Genomic DNA, 13,633 nt, shown 5'->3' with positions numbered 1-13,633 from the left:
AAGTTTTACTTGAACCCAAAATGGTTCTCAAGTAGGTTACTAATAAAAGCTCATCCATTGTTTAAAAATTGCCTTTTTGCCTTTGTGCAGATTGCCATGTCTCATTATAATCCACATAATAATTCAAATGTTGTGTTGCTGCAGGATTATTTTCCTGCTGTAGCAAACTGGCTCAAATTAAAATCCCATATCTGTAGGCTACCCAATAGGCTGTCAGAATAATTTGGGATAAGCAGTTAGGCTTATCTAACCAAACTAGGACAGCGTGCAACCAAAGTGCCCCTCAGATCATCAAACCAATGTGTGTGTGTTTGTGACTGTGTGTGTGTGTGTATCTGTGTGTGTGTGTCTGAGTGTGTGTGTGTATGTGTGTGTGTGTGTGTGTGTGTGTGTGTGTGTGTGTATGAAAGTGTAAATGGAACGTACAGAACAGGACACTATAACCCAATAACCCAATTCTAAAGCTACAGAACAGCATAGGTTGGACAAATCCAAAATGGGTAAAGATCTGTATCTGACGAACTACACCATATATACAAAAGTATGTGGACACCCCTTCAAATTAGTGGATTCGGCTATTTCAGCCAAATGCGTTCCTGACAGGTGTATAAAATCGAGCACACAGCCATGCAATCTCCATACACAAACATTGGCAGTAGAATGGCCTTACTGAAGAGCTCAGTGACTTTCAACGTGGCACCGTCACCTTTCCAACAAGTCAGTTCGTAAAATGTCTGCCCTGCTAGAGCTGCCCCAGTCAACTGTAAGTGCTCTTATTGTGAAGTGGAAACGTCTAGGAGCAACAACGGCTCAGCTGCGAAGTGGTAGGCCACACAAGCTCACAGAACGGGACTGCCGAGTGCTGCCCGTAGCACGTCCTCGGCTGCAACACTCACTACCGAGTTCCAAACTGCCTCTGGAAGCAACGTCAGCACAAAAACTGTTCGTCTGGAGCTTCATGAAATGGGTTTCCATTGCCGAACAGCCGCACACAAGCTTAAGATCACCATGCGCAATGCCAAGCGTCGGCTGGAGTGTTGTAAAGCTCACCACCATTGAACTTTGGAGCAGTGGAAACGCGTTCTCTGGAGTGATGAATCACGCTTCACCATCTCGCAGTCTGACGGACAAATCTGGGTTTGGCGGATGCCAGGAGAACGCTACCTGCCCCAATGCACAGTGCCAACTGTAAAGTTTGGTGGAGGAGGAATAATGCTCTATGGCTGTTTTTCATGGTTCGGTCTAGGCCGTATAGTTCCAGTGAAGGGAAATCTTAACGCTACAGCATACAATGACATTCTAGACGATTCTGTGCTTCCAACTTTGTGGCAACAGTTTGGGGAAGGCCCTTTCCTGTTTCAGCATGACAATACCCCCGTGCACAAAGCGAGGTCCATACTGAAATGATTTGTGGAGATCGGTGTGGAAGAACTTGACTGGCCTGCACAGAGCCCCGACCTCAACCCCAATGAACACCTTTGGGATGAATTGGAACGCCGACTGGCTGCCAGGCCTAATCGCCCAACATCAGTGCCCGACTTCACTAATGCTCTTGTCGCTGAATGGAAGCAAGTCCCCACAGCAATGTTTAAACATCTAGTGGAAAGCCTTCCGATAAGAGTGTAGGCTGTTATAGCAGCAAAAGGGGGACCAACTCTATTTTAATTTTGGAATGAGATGTTCGACAAGCACGTGTCCACAGACCTTTGGTCATGTAGTGTATCAGTAACAGTATCGGATATTATGATATACCCAATGAGGTTATCAGATTCTTCTTCACCCTATATTGTGTTGTATTTTAAATTCAGCAAATTCCATTTCCTCACTTTAAAATAACTCCCTCTTCTTCCCCTCCCATTGACCCTAACTCAATGCATATAAAATGATTAAATGATGACACCAACCTATGTGAGGGAATGTTTGGGTGAACTGAATATACAGATGTATAATTTGAGCCAGTTTTCTACGGAAGGAAAATAATCCTGCAGCAACACGAAATTAGAAATATTATGTGGATTATAATTGTTGGACATTTTTTGTAGGGGTTGATACATTTTTCGTAAGGAAAATCAAGTTTGAAATTTCAAAGTGGAAATTACAAACTTCAGAAGCTTTTTTAAACGTCAAATACACTACAACTTTAACATTTCATGCATTGTAGGAAAGTTCTCCTGCAACAGGGTGATCAAATTAAGACCCTACATCTGTAGAATATTCATGCAGCAGTGGCTCAAGGTCATCACTAGTTACCACAGCCATAAATGGCTAAACCCTGCCTATTTCTAAAATGTATCTTCTTAAAATCTGATTTCAAACCTAACTCAAATTAGTGACTAGAATATTTGTCAAACACCTATTTTTCAGTGGCAATTGATGAGACTATAACTAAACAGCTGGTGAGCTGCGGAGGAGCAAGCAATGAGTGTGGGCAGGCAGGCAGACAGGCTCCGCTCCGGCTCTGGATCCGCTTCCGATTATACAAATCGCACAGGCGACTCTCTTGCTTCCCCGTAGCTAACCAGTCATTACCAGCCCATTTACATTTTAGTCATTTAGCAGACGCTCTTATCCAGAGTGACTTACAGTTAAGAGTCATAAGCTGCTTTACGAAGTTTTAATCAATAGCAACAATGAGTTTAATAGTAAAACAACAGTCTAACTATGTTTTTTTCTCTCCCTTGAGCATAGAAAAGTAGGCTGTCTTTGAATTTGTAGTCTCACTCAACCCTCCCACTGTCCCCACTGCATTTCATAGCCAGGTTCTGTAGCCAACGTAGCCAAGTCTCCCTCTTTTTTTTCCTCAGAGAAAACAGCCTGATTCTAGCCCTTATCATTCAAATGATATGACCCATAATACCGGCGCTACGTTTTTTTCTTTCTATCGTGCATTGGTGGGCCATATTTTACATTCATAAAGCATATCACGGGCCGTTCTAAAACTAGGTTACTTGCGGACCTGGCCATTAACCATTTGTTTAGGCTACACCTTGTTCAGTCATGATACCTCATTAGCTAGCTATGGCTAACAACCTGGGGCGCATTCAGCAGGACACAATGTTTTGGAATGTTCAGATAGAAATATGCTATGTAGAACAAACATGCCTCTCTGACATGTTGAATAGGGAATAACGTTGGCTCTATTCATGGCTTTTCGATCTGCAATGTTCAAGAACGTTTTGCAACTGAATATTTGGTGGCACAGAAAGAAAGTAAAAGCAAACAATTGATTGACTAAAATCCTCTTGCCACTACACTATATCTGACTAGGTAAATAGCTTTATTTTGAGTTAATCGGGATCCAGTGCCTCAGACTTGAGCACTTCGACCAGGACTTGAGCGCTAGGACTCGGACTTCAGCCATAGGGACTCGTGACTCGACGCGTGACTCGACTATTGGTGACTCGGACTCGAGGTTTAGTGACTCAACTACATCACTGGGTGAAACAGTCATTAGCTCCCGTTCAAAGTCATTAGCCCCCATTCTACTTTTGGACACCAATGTGGCTGCAGCGTCTGTGGAACGTTGATAACAATGGCAATGACGCGACGGTAATGTCTGCCCCCATAACCAAATCTTGCGTGGTTTCGTATGTCATAAGAGACTAGGGCAAAAGCAACGCTTTTAGGGTTTCACCTCATTGCAGGCTGTCATCTTATTAGGTATGCCACTGCGGGCCAGGGCTTCCTTGACTAGAATGAACCTGCGTCCCAAATGGCACCCTATCCCCTACATAGTGCACTACTTTTGACTGGAGCCCTATGGGCCCCGGTCAAATGTAGTCGACTATATAGGGAATGGGATGCCAGTTGCGACACAGTCTGATATGATGTTGTGACATATTTATCCTCCATGAGATATCCTGTTTCTTATTCTTCAGCTGTCACCCCTGACCTCTGACCCCTGAACCTTGACCCTGTTTAGGTCAAGCTTGAACTCGAGGAGCAACGCACTGCAAAAATAATCCTGTCCAAATTAAAACTGTGAACCTCTCAATCTCTCTCCCCTCTCTCTCTCTCTCTCTCTCTCTCTCTCTCTCTCTCTCTGTCACATCCATTACTTTTTGCCAATATATTATTCTATTTGTCATTCCATACGACCTAGTCGTTCACACGTAACATGTATGTTATTTACAAGGTAATCTCTTTATCACTGTGTATCATACCATGTCTGTAACAGATTTGCTTTTACATTCTCCACAGGACTCTCCGGCCTGAAAGGAGAGGCTTCAGTGCCCTAATGTGTGTCATTTAAGTTATTTTGGATACACAGGAGGGAGGCTGTGGGGGCTAAATATAGACAATGGGCATGGGGAGGGAGAGGGAGAGGGAGAGGGAGAGGGAGAGGGAGAGGGAGAGAGAGAGAGAGAGAGAGAGAGAGAGAGAGAGAGAGAGAGAGAGAGAGAGAGAGAGAGAGAGAGAGAGAGGGAGAGGGAGAGGGAGAGAGATTGTAGTGAGGAGGAAAAGAAGAAAGGGTTAGCTATTTAAATATAACTGTGGTTATCATAACAGGCATTCTATAAGAGTTCAGGATAGGATAGGCTTCGGGACTAAAGGGCCCTTATCTCTCCATAACAGCAGCAATGCACCACTATCTGCTGAGAGAGAAGTTGAGACAGTCACGACTGAGTCACAATGACACAAATCACAACTAGGCTACATCATTGTGCACTATCGTAGGCTCAGGCTGCAGAGAAAGCATTATGTTTATCCTAATAGTAATACAAAGTTATTGTGTTGTTAGTGAGTCACAAATATTTAAATCACAACTACTCAGTATCATATTATCTGTTCAGGCTGCAGATAAAACTATCGTTTTCCTAATCTAGATGTGTTGTGTTGTTAGTTGACATTGTTTTGTTTGGGCAAAAAGAGATTACTTGAATAAAATACACTTGGACATCATCAAGTTGACCTTGGCCGAGTGGTGCGTAATAGTTATTGCACTCTACAACCAGTAGGTGGTGATAGTGTACACGGCTGTTGCACCAACGCTCTGAATCAACACACATTTTCAGTACTACAGGGAGATACACTATTACACTATATATACAAAAGTATGAGGACACACCTCAAATCAGGGAATCACACAAGCTCACAGAATGGGACCGCTGAGTGCTGAATTGCGTAGCGCGCAACACTCACTCAATGGGCCTTTTCCTATATTAGCCATGGATGGAGATAGGGATTTGGCCTTCTGGTTTTACTTAATTCTCCGTACTGGCCAATGATTATAACGGCGATTCTGATCCAACCATTAATTCATACATTGTTGTGTCCCTGGCATGAGAGGATGGAAGTTCAATATGTAGCTAGGTGTAGAAGGCTAATGTTAACTAGCTAACTTTGCCCATGAATGGAAGTTAGTCTAGCGAGCAAGTATTTTAGCCAGGTAGCCTAGGACAACAAAAAATAAAAGCGTGTACTGTATGACAGTGATAGACTGTTTTGTCAACATGAAAGAGAGAAGGATGGCATTGGCGTTTCTCTACAAGTAGGGTGAGTCAACATGTTTTTCTACTTGCACGAGCGCGCGCACACACACATACACACACACACAGACAGACACACACAGAAATCAGAACCATGGACAGCCACATTATATTTAGCTTACGTTGATTGGACTAAATTGTTTTTGGTATCTTTTAGTTGTCACTGCATTAGACTAAGCAGAGGTGATTTTGTATTTGTATTTATTAAGGATTCCCATTACTCTTCCTGGGGTCCAGCAAAATTAAGGCAGTTATACAATTTTAAAAACATACAACACATTCACAACATATTTCAAAACACATTCACAACACACCAAGTGTGTGCCCTCAGGCCCCTACTCCACTCCCACATATCTACAACACAAAATCTATGTGTACGTGTGTATAGCTCTTATGTTATCGTTTTTGTGTATGCATGTGTCTATGCCTGTGTTTGTGTTGAGTCACAGTCCCCGCTGTACCATAAGGTGTATTTTGATCTGTTTTTTAAATCGAATTGTACTGCTTGTGTAACAGATGTATATCGTACTCTCCTTGCGTTGTGTTTTCTCCTAATAAATCACATCAGCCACTGGTCCCAGTTGAGCATCATTTATTTCTGTTGTTAAATGGGAAACAGCACGTTAGTTGTGCAGAGCTTAACGATATTGATGGCTGTCGATGGCAAAATCCCTTGCATCACATTTTCATACTGGGCGAACAAAATACAAAAATACAATACAAAATATAACATGTGTAAATACCTGTTGTTAAATGGGAAACAGCACGTTAGTTGTGCAGAGCTTAACGATATTGATGGCTGTCGATGGCAAAATCTGTAGCATGAAGGCAACTGTGTTAGCAGTGGGCTTATGTGACCATTACGTCGGTGTATGCTAGCTAACACACTTATCTACAGCAATCATATGCCAAAGCACATCCCAGAAAGCCCCTCAATCCCTAACAGGTACCATATACCCACACATGTATAAATCAGTAACGTACAGCAACCTTGTACACATTGTAAAATATAAAACAGTATTCAGAACATTACCTACCCCTTGCATCACATTTTCATACTGGGGAGACCTGACGTTCACGATCTCCCCCTAGCTGCAAGCGGGGCCAATCACAACACGCCTTATTGTCATCAGAGTTGAACCAACCAATAAGAATGCTTGAACATTAAATACACATTTATTTAGAGGCAAGTGGAAACATAACCAACCCTGTTACACTTGCATGAGTTACTTGATGTGGAATAGAGTTCCAAGTAGTCATGTCTCTATGTAGTACTGTGTGCCTCCCATAGTCTGTTCTGACTGTGAAGAGACCTCTGGTGGCATGTCTTGTGGGGTATGCATGGGTGGCCGAGCTGTGTGCCAGTAGTTCAAACAGACAGCTCGGTGCATTCAACATGTCAATACCTCTCACAAGTACAAGTAGTGATGAAGACCATCTCTCCTCCACTTTGAGCCAGGAGAGATTGACATGCATATTATTAATGTTAGCTCTCTGTGTACATCCAAGGGCCAGCCGTGCTGCCCTGTTCTGAGCCAATTGAAATGTTCCTAAGGCCCCCTTTGTGGCACCTGACCACATGACTGAACAGTAGTCCAGGTGCGACAAAACTAGGGCCTGTAGGACCTGCCTTGTTGAAAGTGCTGTTAAGAAAGCAGAGTAGCGCTTTATTATTGACAGATTTCTCCCCATTGTAGCAACTGTTGTATCAATATGTTTTGACCATGACAGTTTACAATCCAGGGTTACTCCAAGCAGTTTAGTCACCTCAACTTGCTCAATTTCCACATTACAAAATGTAGTGAATGATTTGTCCCAAACGCAATGCTTTTAGTTTTGAAATATTTAGGACTAACTTATTCCTTGCCACCCATTCTGAAACTAACTGCAGCTCTTTGTTAAGATTTGATGATGTTGAAGTTGAAATGGTGCTGGAATAGTGGAGGCAGCTCCTGTTTTCTTTGCGACGTGCAGTAACTCTCTGTGGCTCTAAATCAATAGTTGTTTAGTGGTCCGAAAATGTCGTAAACTTTAACTTGCTTGACCATGCTGTAGGTCATGTAACTGTCTTGTTAATGTACATGCAATATGCTTTGTGGACTTCACTGGACAGAGGTTGCTGGTTTTGTGATCAAACAAAGGTGTGGTGAATCTATTCTGCCACTGTGTCTTCTTATTGTCTCTGCCTTTAGGCCTATATATCACGGTCGCAAGGCATATTAATTAATTATTGAACTATTACAACACATAGGTTGTAATGCGGATTTCTTTTTTGGGGAGGATGCTTGGCTTCCCCAGTGATTTTACCCACACACAGCTACTGCCCCGTGAACAAAGCGAGGTCCATACAGAAATTGTTTGTGGAGATCGGTGTGGAAGAACTTGACTGGCCTGCACAGAGCCCTGACCTCAACCCCATCGAACACCTTTGGGATGAATTGGAACGCCGACTGCGAGCCAGGCCTAATCGTCCAAAATCAGTGCCCGACCTCACTAACGCTCTTGTGGCTGAATGGAAACAAGTGCCTGCAGCAATGTTCCAACATCTAGTGGAAAGCCTTCCCAGAAGAGTGGAGGCTGTTATAGCATCAAAGGTGTCCACATACTTTTGGTTGCGTAGTGTAACTGGTGGGATAAGTCTACTACTTTGTCAGACGATTTAAAACATTACAAAACATAAACTCATATAATTCATGCTCACCGCAACGGTAGCGTGGCCGAGCGGTCTAAGGCGCTGGATTAAGGCTCCAGTCTCTTCGGGGGCGTGGGTTCGAATCCCACCGCTGCCAGTACTTTTTTCTTTATTGAAATGTTCATTAAAAATAATATTTCATATACGACTATAATCTATGGTATATTTCCTTTAATGTGCAAAAGTCACTCACGTCATTACAAAATGTAGTTTGTATTTCCAGAACGCGTTTCTCGAGTGGTGCATTGTTCGTACTTTTTAAACCTGCGGCAGTCCGTAGTGTATTGATTCTTTAGCAGAAAACGTGTTGTCAAGGCTAGGTATAGAAACACAACACGATTCACTCTTTCCGGATAAAGATCAACATTTACAGGTATCTACACTTTATTTGCACGTTGTCACGTCGATAACAAGCTATAATTTGTAAAGGAGGGAGTGGGACACGGGTAGCTTTGTAGTTAGCAAGCTAACTTTGGTCTTTCGCGCAACGACAACGAGTTGTCTCTGCACTCTGTCGCGTTCCATTTACTATATCCTTGCATTGAAGCAAAGATGTTGCTGGATAACTTGTATGTGTCTGTGCAGGGTGCCATTACTCCAAAATAGGAAAACGACGTTTGAGTACTTTGTTTAATGCCAGACTAGCTCTTGTCCACGCGAATGCGTCAGCGCATGAAGTTAATTGAAATCCGACGCATGCGCGCTGACCAGAGCTAGTTACTCTAGCTCCTGTCTTATTGTTTGGCTTTCCTCTTCCTCCATCCAACTAAACGTTGCTACCTAGCTAACACGATGAAGCCGCCCTCTCGGCCTCGAATACAACCGACGCGCTATGTGAACAAGAAGACCGAAAAGACTGTCTCGAACCGAAAACCAAAGTTCGCGTGCACGGGATGGAGTCGGACAGAACAACAGGTCCTGCTGCGGTGCCTCAACAAGCAGAACAAGATGACCGGCGGGATCCACGGGGCAATAGACCTAGAGGCCCTGCACGAGAAACTTCCCAAGCAGTCCACAGAAGAAGTAAGTTTGCTAGATAGCTAAGTTGTGCATTTCAAATGGAGGTCACTCTCATTCATTGTGTGTGTGTGTGTGTGTGTGTGTGTGTGTGTGTGTGAGTGTGAGTGTGTGAGAGCGAGAGAGTTGTGTGTATTTGCGTTGTTTGTTTTGTTTCTGTGTGAAAGTGAGTGTGTGTGTCTGTCTGTCCAGTTCTGTACTATATGTTCATACACAACACACCAATTAGTGTTTCTCTTCCATCCAATCTCCCTCCCAGATCCAGTCCCAGTTGGAGTCTCTGATGATGCGTGTGCTGAGAGCGGTGGTGGGTCAGGTGAAGAGGCAGAGGTCTGAGCAGAAGGCAGCCCTGAAGCCCATCCAGCTGTGGGCTGAACTTGCCAATGATATGGCTGGAGCTTTGGAGGAACCCATCACCTCAGCCTTCGCTCAGGTCTGTTCAGTTATATATAGTACACAATACCATGTCTTCAAAGGGAAGGGGAAAGTATCTCACAAGGGACAATTATGTTAGAAAACAGTGCAAACATATGGGCTACAACATTAGGTTTAAATATTAAGAGAATAGTCAAGATAGAAAATTACAAACTCTCCCTCTCTCTCCATGTCCCATCTCCCCTCTCTCGCTCTCTTCCCTTCTCCCCCTCTCCCTCAATCCTCTCTCCAGATGCTAGTCATCTCAGCCACAGAGCCTGGCAGCCTGACCAACTCGGACCCGCCTCGAGAAGACTACCTCCCTAAGCAACAACGCTCCAACTTCAAGACCATCCCACCTAGACCCATACCCATACCCACCCCAAAACCCCCAGCCCCCACAGGGGCATCTAACAGCCCTATAGTGTTTAACATTGCTTCTACACCCCAACCACCACCTGCAGTCTCCGTACCAGTCTCTGGTGTTCCCACCGCCCCCACCACCCAGCTGTCCACAATAAACCCTGGTTCTGGTGCGTCCAAACAGAGAGGCAGAACCACTACACCAGCCTCTACGGTTGGAGTCCTAGCCCAGTCTGGTTGCTCTAACTCAAGCATCCTCAGTCAGATTCAAGCAGGGGATGCCATGTCCAGTGTGCTTACTGTACCAATGCCTGTACAGTCCCCATCTGCCTCATCGTCTGGTCCTACTACAACACTTCAGTCCCAGTCGGTGCCACAAGGTGGCGCTCGCGGTCAGACCTTCACATCCAACGTCCCTTCCACTCAGCTGGCAGTGATGTCCTCTCCTGCCGCTGCCGGTGTGTCAACACAACAACAACAGCCCTCTGCTGCAGCCTCCTCTACTAGGCCTCAGCATCCCGGGGCTGGGCCAAGGAAAAGTAAACATGCGGATGAGAACACTCCTAGATACACAGGCCTGGGGAGCATCGTGGACTTTGAGAAGATCTATCGGTTCTTGAGTACGGTCCACATGCAGAGTGAATGTTTCAGACTGACTCCTATGGGTGAGTTGATAGCTATTGTTGGCGGGGCGGGGGGGGGGGGGGGGGGGGGGGGGTCAATTATACACTTTTTACCTTAAGACAGTCCTCAATGATAATCTGGTTTCTTCTACATGGCTTAAAAGCTATCTTGTTATCTGGGTTGGGGTCAATTCCATTTTAAATTCCAGTCAATTCAGAAAGTAATCCAAATTCCAGTTGAACATTTTCCCAATTGAAAAGTAGAAGATTTCTGTGTAGTTCCTGAATTTACTGGAATTTAAATGGAATTGACCCCAACCCTGCTCGTTATACAACTAACTGATTGTAAAGATACATTTGGGTCAAGTGGATAACACATTAGAGCACTAGGCTATTTCAAATGTGGTCATCATGCTCTGTCACATTCATATGTTGCAAAAGGATTGTCCAGTCTGCCCCATTTCCTCATCATATTCTTCTTCTTGTTCCTGTTCTTCTTTTCCTTCATTTTCCCCAGAAAGTGCTATATTACTGGACCTGCTGATGTCTCTGCCTGAAGAGCTCCCCCTCCTGGACTGTGCCAGACTGCAGCACCACCTGCTCCAGGTACTGTACACTCAAAACTACAGATCTAGGATCAGATTGCCCTGCTGATTTAGGATCAGTTTTGCTTTTTAATTCATAATGAATAAGACCTGTAACTTTATCCACAAAGCATCTCACGGTAGTAGTGTAGATCTAGGATCAGTTTTGCTTTTTAATTCACAAGGAATAAGAGTTGGGACCTGATCCTAGATCAGCACTCCTACTCTGAGACCCTTTGTGAGTACGGGCCCAGGCCTAGAATTACAGATGGGTCATAGATCTCCACCTCACTCATTTCTGTGTGAGGGGGTTTGCCCTTTTGCTAGTGAGTCCTCTCCACCATCTTTCATTTTCTCTCGTTAATATATTATTTCCACCATCTCTCCCTTTTTGAGATATATTTGACATTACTCATCTAATGTTTTCTTCTCACCCCTAGGTCCATGAGCGGTTCTCAGCCCCGGTTCCCAAGGTGTTCCGGGGGGGCCCCAGTACTGGGAGGCCCTGGTCCTCGGCGGCGGGAGGAGAAGGAATGAAAGCGGGAGATCAAAGAAGACAAGATGGAGGAGCAACACTTGTTGCTGTGACAACGCCCCCAAGTCAAGATGCTGGAGACAAGGTGGGGACCTCACTTCAAACACAACAGGAGAGCCAGGTAGAAGGAGGGAGAGGTGGGGCTATTAGTGGGTTGCCAGATGGTCAGGGAAGTGATGGGATGGAATGTGCCTTAACCAATCAGGGTGTGGCTGCAACGTTGGTGCCTGTCAACCTGGTCGCCGGGTGTTCCAATTCTGTTGCTAAGGATGGGGCTGTGCCGTTGCAGGGGAGTACAAAGGAAAGAGCAGGAACTGAGACTTTCGCACCTTCACAGGACAATGGACAAGCCCATGGACAAACGCCCTCGACCAATGACGCGTCAGCAAAGTCAGGGACGGCTATGCAAAGGAAACCTGACTGGGAGAAGGTGGGACTCTGTCCCCTTAACCCCTTCATGGTGCCTTTGAAACTGTTGGCACGGCAACAGATCCAGTCAGTGGAAGAGGTGGTGTTACAGTAGCCTCCATTTTGTTCATATTCATATTTTGAGAGGAAAAAACGAAATAGCTGACAATCTTGAGGATTTCATAGCATGTTCTTATGCACTTGATTAGTAAAAATATATAGTCATGTTACAGCAGTACTTAATACGTTATTTAATCAGAAATGTCTCACTTTAACCTTCATTCATGGTTCATTTGATTGTGGTTTGTGAATTTTATCAGTTGCAATTATTGTTCTATTTGTGTCAATCTTATGTCTTTAAAACAGAATTTGCAATTGAATGGTTGCTTTGATATTATGCAGTTTTAAAAAAAAATGAGTGAGGAAATAAATCTTTGTTTTTATTACACATTTCAAATATGTTTTGAGTCTGCAATATCTGTTCTCTGTATACAGACACGTTGTTAGGCCATATTATTATATACATGTGATATTACATTATTCATATTCATTCGTTTTAGCACCAAAGTTCTAAATAAGTCATGCAAACTGGCATAAGTTACATCATATCATTGGTCAAACTTTTCGCATTTTCCCTACAAACTTCATTTTATTTTTCTCTCAAAAAGGAGTCCAATACAGATCCTGTTTGTCTGGGTTTTTTTTTTTTCGGTGGTCGATGAGGAACACTGCTTTAAAGGATGATCCACTAGAGCTCAGTGTCTTTATCTCCAGTCTGCTGATACTAAACTGTCAGGGAATATTAAAAAAGGTATCTTAAGAATGGAATAGGTGTTTTAAAGTGAACATTAGCTCCTCCATAGTGTCCTTATGTAGTCATTTACTATGAAAGTACACACCAGTTTATGAAATGCAACCACACCCATTACATACAGATTTTACAGATTTTTTTAACAGGTTGAATGAAAATGTAGACCACATAAATAATAATAATAAATAATAATATGCCATTTAGCAGACGCTTTTATCCAAAGCGACTTACAGTCATGCGTGCATACATTTTTGTGTATGGGTGGTCTCGGGGATCGAACCCACTACCTTGGCGTTTCAAGCGCCGTGCTCTACCAGCTGAGCTACAGAGGACCACATGTTAAACTCAAGGCCCGCAAGCCTATTCAATCTGGCCCGCTGGTTTTTTGTCGGGGAAAAAACGATGTTAATCGATATTGAAATGACTAAAACCAAATCAAAACTTTGTAGAAATTATATAATGGACCTACATTTATAGTCTCTTCACCTTGTCAAGCTTGCTAACAATCATCGAAACGAAAGCTACACATTCAGGGAGCATTGAAAATTCAAAAAGCGATAGAGGACAATCTTTTTGCAAATTTTGATGGCAAAGAAATACAGTACAAACTCCCAAAAATAGCATTCCGTCCTTGTTTAAGTGCCTTGCTCAAGGGGCACAACGGCAGGAGATGGCATCTAGTATAGCTTGAATAGAA

At 43.7% G+C, this 13,633-nt stretch overlaps 1 protein-coding gene across 1 annotated transcript; it reads left to right on the top strand.

The window, feature by feature from the left end:
* Nucleotides 1-8,449: 8,449 nt before the first annotated feature.
* Nucleotides 8,450-12,586, top strand: snapc2 (small nuclear RNA activating complex, polypeptide 2). Its single transcript, XM_084165950.1, has 6 exons — nt 8,450-8,554; nt 8,966-9,204; nt 9,458-9,631; nt 9,866-10,640; nt 11,116-11,204; nt 11,623-12,586. Exons 2-6 carry the CDS (start codon nt 8,974-8,976, stop codon nt 12,238-12,240), a joined length of 1,887 nt encoding a protein of 628 aa, XP_084022076.1. The 5' UTR covers nt 8,450-8,554; nt 8,966-8,973; the 3' UTR covers nt 12,241-12,586.
* The last annotated feature ends 1,047 nt before the right edge of the window (nt 12,587-13,633 follow it).

The sequence above is a fragment of the Coregonus lavaretus genome (assembly GCF_964263955.1).
Source record: "Coregonus lavaretus genome assembly, chromosome: 7".
NCBI classification, from domain to species: Eukaryota; Metazoa; Chordata; class Actinopteri; order Salmoniformes; family Salmonidae; genus Coregonus; species Coregonus lavaretus.
This window is presented reverse-complemented; position numbering and strand designations above follow the sequence as displayed.